The sequence below is a fragment of the Diabrotica virgifera genome, chromosome 2 (assembly GCF_917563875.1).
Source record: "Diabrotica virgifera virgifera chromosome 2, PGI_DIABVI_V3a".
Classification (NCBI taxonomy): Eukaryota; Metazoa; Arthropoda; class Insecta; order Coleoptera; family Chrysomelidae; genus Diabrotica; species Diabrotica virgifera.
Window position 1 is genome coordinate 51563062 of NC_065444.1, and position 7556 is coordinate 51570617.

A 7556-nucleotide genomic window follows, 5' to 3' on the forward strand; every position below is an offset into this window, starting at 1 on the left:
AGCAAAAAATATTTCTACAAGTTTTTTAGTAGGATGCACAGTTTTCGAGATAAACGCGGTTGAACTTTCAAAAAATCGAAAAACTGCAATTTTTAAACCCGAATAACTTTTGATTAAAAAATAAAATAGCAATTCTGCTTAGCGCCTTTGAAAGTTCAAGTCAAATTATGTCGGTTTTGATTATTTGCATTGCTAAAAATTTATTGTGTTATTGTTAAACAAAGCTACAAACAACTAGTGCGTGAGTGATGTTTCTATGATTTCTCATTTAAAATCGAACGAGTAGGTAGAATAGGTACTAGTGCAATCAAGACTATTTCTACGTTACATGCGTTAAAACACATGTAAAAGCACGGGAAACCCTACGTGTTTATAGCTTTGTTAAACAATAAAAAAATAAATTTTTACCAATGGAAATAATCAAAACCGATATAATTTGACTTAAACTTTTAAATGCGGTAAGCAGACTTGCTATTTTATTTTTTAATCAAAAGTTATTCGGGTTCAAAAATTGCAATTTTTCGATTTTTTTAAAGTTCAACCGCGTTTATCTCGAAAACTGTGCATCCTACGAAAAAACTTGTAGAAATATTTTTTACTTAAAATGGCCCAAAAAATACAAAATAGTGTTTTGTTTTGCCAAAAATCGCTGTTATTTGATTCCTCAAGTTCTTGGTCTCTAACAATCTTATCGACATCCGGATCAACTGTTACCCAAAAAATTCGTGTTCTACGGGTCAAAATACATAAAAAAAACTTGAGTAAGTCCATCTGAATTAACGAGGCCGTTGTACCCCCCCTGGCGACAGGACTAATAGGGACAATAAATTGTAATACATTTTGTCGAAGTATAGAAAACAAAAGATTTCTGTCTTTTATTGTTAGATAAAATGAACTTCCATCCAATAATGGTCGAATCCATCACACTTCGCCTACAGATTCTAGTTCTAGTCTCGAGAGTCGAGAGTTAAAATTGTCATAATAATAGCAAACCTTAGTATCACTAAAGAAGTATAACAAGAAGTATTTTTCGATTGGTTAATATTCTTTATTTCCTTCTAAAATTTGTTTGCTACTTTTACTTATTTTACTTATTTATTTTTGCACCTATTAGGTGTTGTCTTTATTTATCTTCAATCCTCTTTTGGTCTATTTTTGCATTTGCACTCTTCTTAATTCTTATTGATAGTTGATACCCTTCTTCGATCTCCGGAACACCTTGTTATTATTTTATTTATTCATTTACCTTGGGTTGTGAATGCCATATCTACAGTGCTAGTCAAAAGTCCGTACCCCCCTAGTATCTTTTGCACGGATATACCTATTGTGACGTTCCGCCCCTTATAGAATCGATTATTGATGGGAAGATATTATTTAACTATCCAAAATATTATTTAATTATTTTCAGAATTATTTTCTTTCAATGTTTATTCAAATAGAACTTAAACCCATCTCAGAATTTTTAAATGCTTGATGACGTCACATTTAAAACGTGGCAACATTGGTTTCCCCACTTTGACAGCCAATGCTTAGTAGAGGGGTACGAAGGATTCAGCTGTGAACGTGAGCCTTGGATTGCCATTGTTTCTCGAGTGTTCGGTCTGAATCGTAGTGTGCGGGGTCATTAGACTCAATTATTCACCTCTAATTCTCAGTTCCAAATTGATTAAATATTACAATAAAAGTATAGTGAAGTTATCCAGCAGCAGTGGATTTGAAGAATTTTAGAGCATACTATATCCAATGAGTTCTACCCCGGTAAATACACATTTTATTAAGTATTTTATTCAGCCATTTTGGAAGTCCTTGACATTTGCTAACTAAGTTTCACATAGTCTATTTTCATGGTTTTTATGTTTTATTTTCATGGATCAAACTCATCTAGAGATAATTCAATATTCGTTGTTAATTTGTGCTTCCAGTTGGAAAATAGAGCTAATTTAAACTCCATTTTTTATATTCCTTTCAAGTCTACAGAACTCCTATCTTTTGAACGATGATCAAATAAGTATCCATCGCTTAGTCTTACTATATTTCATCCTTGTATAATATATCTATATACCGGTGTATATATTATAATAAAATATTCTTTCACAGTAATTATATTTTGTATTTCAATTGGAAATTACTTGTGTTATTTGACCAAGGTCATCTGATAGCAACCTGATAAAAGGTCAAGCTGTCTAGTCATTCAAGTTTTTGGACTTAATGACCTATTTCTTCTTATTCCCATAGGAATAAAAACACCTCCTCGTATCTCTTGCTTCTTTTTTTTGACATTGGTAGATTGGTAGTAACACCACACTGTGTTTTTTTTAGCACCTACCATGAAATCTTAAAGCCACCCTACAACAACACCAAGGCCAGACCACACAGAGAGAAACAATCAATAGGCGACCAGCCTGGATTATTTCCACATTTTCTTTTTTTTTTGAGTACCTCCAGCTGCTTTCCAACAGTTTTGAGTACCTTCAGCTGCTTTCTACCAGTCTTCCTCTCCTGTACCTCCAGCAGGACAGCTGCTAGCGAGAGTTAGCACCCTTGGGTGCTCATTACATCAACTTCAAGATTAGGAAAGAGTGGTTTGTTTGGGAACATTTACTGTGCTCTTATTAAAGACAGACTGGTTTTGTGATATTTAGTACATTTTTTTTTTATAGTTCAATTGCACACACATTTTTCCTGCTTTATATTTTTTATAGGTTTTTTTTTCTTTACAACATAATATTTAATTGATAGCGTTCCCCAACACTCTGCAATCTATAAAGGTATAAATTTCTGAGCTCAGATATTTTCCCTGATAATAGTAGTCGGTACTCTTATCTTGATTATTTTTAGGCTGTGTTCCACTTTTGTATAATTATTTAAACTCATTCCATTATTTTAGTATATGTTTAATTAAATTTTTAAAAATTAACTTCACATATTAGTCAAAATTGTAATTATTAACTTTATTTAACTTGAACTTATTAACTTTACTTAACTTTAACTTATTAACTTTATTTAACTTTAACTTTAATTTATTAAATTCATATGAACTTCTGGATTCTAATCCCTCAGATTAGTTTTTGGTTTCACTTGTTATTATTACTATTATAAACCACGAGTTAGGAAAAGGATCTGTGTATCCACTCGTAGGTTTATTTATTCAATAAGGCTTGTGCCTGTCCCACTCACAGTGAGGTATTTATATGTTATATATAGTATCAGGTAGTATTTAATTAAGGTGTACGTATTATAAACGTACAATTATTATTTGGTGAGGGTTCTACTAACCTAGTTGTAAGTTGTACTTCCTGTATTAGAGGTACCCGTAGTCAGTTTTTCTAACCTTATAAAGAGTATTCTTAGATCATAGTTGTATGATGATTTTGTAATTGACTTTCACTAGTATCACTTTTTCCTGTCATGTTAGAGTTACACACTAGTTACTTGTCCTAACTCAGAGATTGTTAAAAAGATCTAGTAGTTACATTCAATAAATATACATTTATTGTGATTTTTTTTTCTTATTACTCCTTTATTTTTAGTAGTATATTTTATAATTTAATAATCTTTAATAACTTTTCACATACTTGTACTACAAATTTAACATACTCTATAGCAGCGTAGAATACCTGGAAGAGCGTTAACCTAGTTATCCTTCTTCTGGCGCCCAAAAATTCATTCTATTTTCAGTATATTATTATATTTACTCTATCTATTTTCTGAACATTATCTTCATATCTTCTTTTCGAGCCATCATTGTCACTTCCTTTAATCTATTGTCTGGCCAAAAATAGCCGTGCAAATTGGCCGAATCCTTCCTTGAGTGTCAAGTGGCCCTTCTCATACATATTTAGCTAGCCATTCAAGTTATATCTATCTGTTAATGATTTCTCATCTCTAGTCCTGTATCAATTCGATATTCTTTGTCTTGGCATCCTTCCATACAAATACTACTACAAAGTTGTATTTTAGTTACTCCAGCTTCTTCAACGGAGAAGCCACACATTTTTGTCCTTTGGCTACATTAAGTAGACCTTCTTCTTTTTACTACTTCTGTTGGAGTTTACCACTCCCTTTTCATTCACTCCAACAGAAAATCATCAGCTAGTTGTTACATTGGCGCCCAACGTGGGGCTTTATTTTTGGTCTGAGACAGTATTCATTTAGGTCAATTCTTCTCTTTTATCTGAAATCTCTTTGTTATTTCCGTTTGGTATCCTATACACATATTGTTACTTATTTATTTTATTTTTAATTTCTGATACATATCAGGTATTCTTAAACGCTGTTTTGATTTTTGTTTATATTTTGGGACCTCATTATAGTATATGTTTGTGCAGCTTACATTCTGGGTTAGATTTTGAATTTTTATTGGGAACTTATATTTAATATTGCTATTAATAATATAATTCATATAACAATTTTATTTCTTCAGTCAATAGTGGTATAGTTGGAGGTACAACTAAGTGTTGATTATTATTATTATTATTATAGATATATATTTTTTCTAGAGTGGTGGTAAGTTACATATAAATAAAAAAATTTACTTCCAGTATTTAGGTAGTAGGTTTACTTGAGTATACAATATTTATTGGATTATTTATCCATTTATTTGATCTTATATATTTATTTGATCTTATTTATTAGATTATATACTGCATTATATATATATTTTTTTTTTTGCTGGCTATTTTGATTTTGTTGGTGTGTTGCTGATATTTTCTCGGTTTATATTATATATATTTTGCGTGCAAACTTTCATATTTTCATATTTTTCATATTTCTGTTCTTTGGACTATTTGTCAATAACTTTGCTCTCATCATGTGTGCTTTTAAAGCTGAACATCTTCTGGTGGATGAATTGGATTATGAATTAAAGATTCGGGACATAATGCCAGAGGAGTCGACAACTGTCGATAAAAAACGCAATCTTTTGAGAGGTGCTTTGAAACAAGAAGCTGGCAATAGAAGTTTTCTCCAAATTTCAGCTGTATCCCTTCCTTTTGAGGAACAGCAAAAAGGAATCACTGAAACATTGGACAGCTTGTCTAAAAAAATCGAAAAGTTTAGGGGAACTGTAAAGGATACAGAGTATGCGCGATTAACATCTCGTCTAGGCCATATTTCTGCCCGTGTACACTTGCTACACTGTCCTTCTGAAGAACAGGAACCGTTCAAGAGGTCTGTTTCTCTTAAAATATTAACACTAGAGGGTGAACTTGATTCTAGAGTTAACCCCATTGCTACCTCTACTCCTAATGCTTCAGTCAATGTACCTAGCTTTACGTACTCCAAACCTGTTCAAGTACACAAATGGGGTATTTCATTTTCAGGTGAAAAACAGCACACTGATGTGATGTCATTTTTAGAAAGGGTTGAATGTCTTCGAATATCTAGAGGTGTTTCTGAAGAGGATCTGTTTGCTGCTTCTGCTGAGTTGTTCACCGGGACCGCTTTTACATGGTTTATGAATAACAGGGGTAATTTTTCTTGTTGGTCTGATCTGATTAAAAAGTTGAAGTCGGATTTTCTTCCGTATTCATTCCAGGATGATTTATTAGATCAAATTAAGAATCATAAGCAGAAACCTGGGGAATCTGTTACTATGTTTATTAATACTATATTAGGTATGTGTAGTCGTTTAGACACTCCTTTGTCAGATTTAGCTAAAATTAAAATCATCCTTAAATGTCTATTGCCCTTTTATCATCAACAATTAGCTCTTATGGACATTCAGAACATTGATGACCTTACTATAAAATGCAAACGTTTGGAGGAAACGTTATCCTGGTCTTCTCAACCTCCATCCACATCTCGATCCTCTTCTAACTCTTCTTCTCAGCCAACTTCCTTTAGGCAACGTTCTTGGCTAAATAAGGGTCATGAACATAATGTTTCGGTTGTTAGTTCTCTTGTCTGCTGGAATTGTGATCAGCCTGGTCACCCATTTTACAATTGTGGGATTCCTCAAAATCGTATTTTCTGCCATGGTTGTGGCCGAGAGAACACCCTTAAAAGAAACTGTTCTAAGTGTTCGGGAAACGACACGTCGGAGGTCCGTCCCCTGAACGTTTCTCCGTCCAACATCCAATCAGGGAATCAAACCCCATCGTCAAACGAAACTGCTGGACCAAGCACATCCAGCAACCCAAACCCATCTTCACGAAAAGGGAAAGGGGTGTCGTTCAAGAAAGCAGCACACACCACAAAACAAAATTAAACCAGAAATTTATTTCTATAGATAATACGTTAGATTCGCTTGATTCAAATGATCACAGATGGTCATTTACAAACGCTTCTTTGATTGGTAGTGTTCAACGTAACAATAATAATTGTGATAGTAATGTGGTTCCATTATCTATATTAGATTCTAGTTTTGTTAATGATGATGATACGTCTGGGTTAGTTCCATATAACGGTTGTAGACAACCAAATACTTTAGATCTAGATATTAATTCGTTATTAGTTAGGAAACAAAATGATAATAGGCCATATCTTCCTATTCAAATTTTAGGACAATCGTGTTTAGCTTTGTTAGATAGTGGCTCTAATATTTCATTGATAGGGGCACATTCGTTAAATTTATTGAAAAATTCTAGTATTCCCATTATGCCCATTTCATCTTTGCAAGTATCTACTGCAGATGGTACAGTTCAGTCCATTACGGGCAAACTCCAAATTAAAATCACAGTGGCAGATTTATGTAGGGAAATTACATTTTATGTTATTCCTTCCGTGCAGAATTCTATAATTTTAGGTATGGACTTTTTCAATGCTTTCAATAGTACCTTAAGTTGTTCTGATTTTTCTTTTTCCATATCTGAATTTAATTTATCTACCCTTAGTGCTATTCACGATTTTGCTAGTTTATCAAGCTCTGAACAAAGGCAATTAGAGAGTATGATCTCTAAATTTACTACTCTTTCTTCAAAAGACAAACTAGGTCGTACGTCGTTAATCTCTCACACTATCGAAGTGGGAAATCCCACTCCTTTCAGATTATATCAGTACCCCATACCTCAAGCCTGGCAGGCAGATTTAGAAAAGGAAGTAGATTCGATGCTTGCTTTAAATATCATAGAACCTTCAACATCGTCCTACTGTTCTCCGCTCTGGTTAACGAAGAAGAAGGATGGATCCTTCAGGATCTGCTTTGACGGTCGAAAACTAAACAGTATCACAACTAACAGGGATGCTTATCCTATCCCCAGAATAGATGTGATTTTGAGCAAACTTCAGAATGCCAAATACATCTCTTCTATTGATTTGTCTAAGGCCTTCCTACAGATCCCACTGAGTGAAGAGAGCAAGAAGTATACTGCTTTTGCTGTCAGTGGTAAAGGATTATTCCAGTTTGTCACCATGCCTTTCGGTCTTGTTTCTGCTCCTCAGACAATGTGTCGTCTGATGGATTTAGTCATTGGTCCACCGTTAGAGCCCTATGTTTTCTATTATTTAGACGATATTTTGGTTGTCACTCCTGATTTTTCCCTTCATATGGAAATTTTAGATAAGTTATTTTTACGTCTTAAGGAAGCTAATCTAACGGTCAATCTGGATAAATGTCA

General features: G+C 33.4%; 1 protein-coding gene across 1 annotated transcript; it reads left to right on the forward strand.

Moving 5' to 3' along the window:
* The first annotated feature begins 1357 nt into the window (after positions 1 to 1357).
* Positions 1358 to 6323, forward strand: LOC126879505 (uncharacterized). The gene is made up of 2 exons (XM_050642565.1): positions 1358 to 1758; positions 2320 to 6323. The coding sequence occupies exon 2, from the start codon at positions 4811 to 4813 to the stop codon at positions 6206 to 6208; it is 1398 nt and encodes a 465-aa protein (XP_050498522.1). The 5' UTR covers positions 1358 to 1758; positions 2320 to 4810; the 3' UTR covers positions 6209 to 6323.
* The last annotated feature ends 1233 nt before the right edge of the window (positions 6324 to 7556 follow it).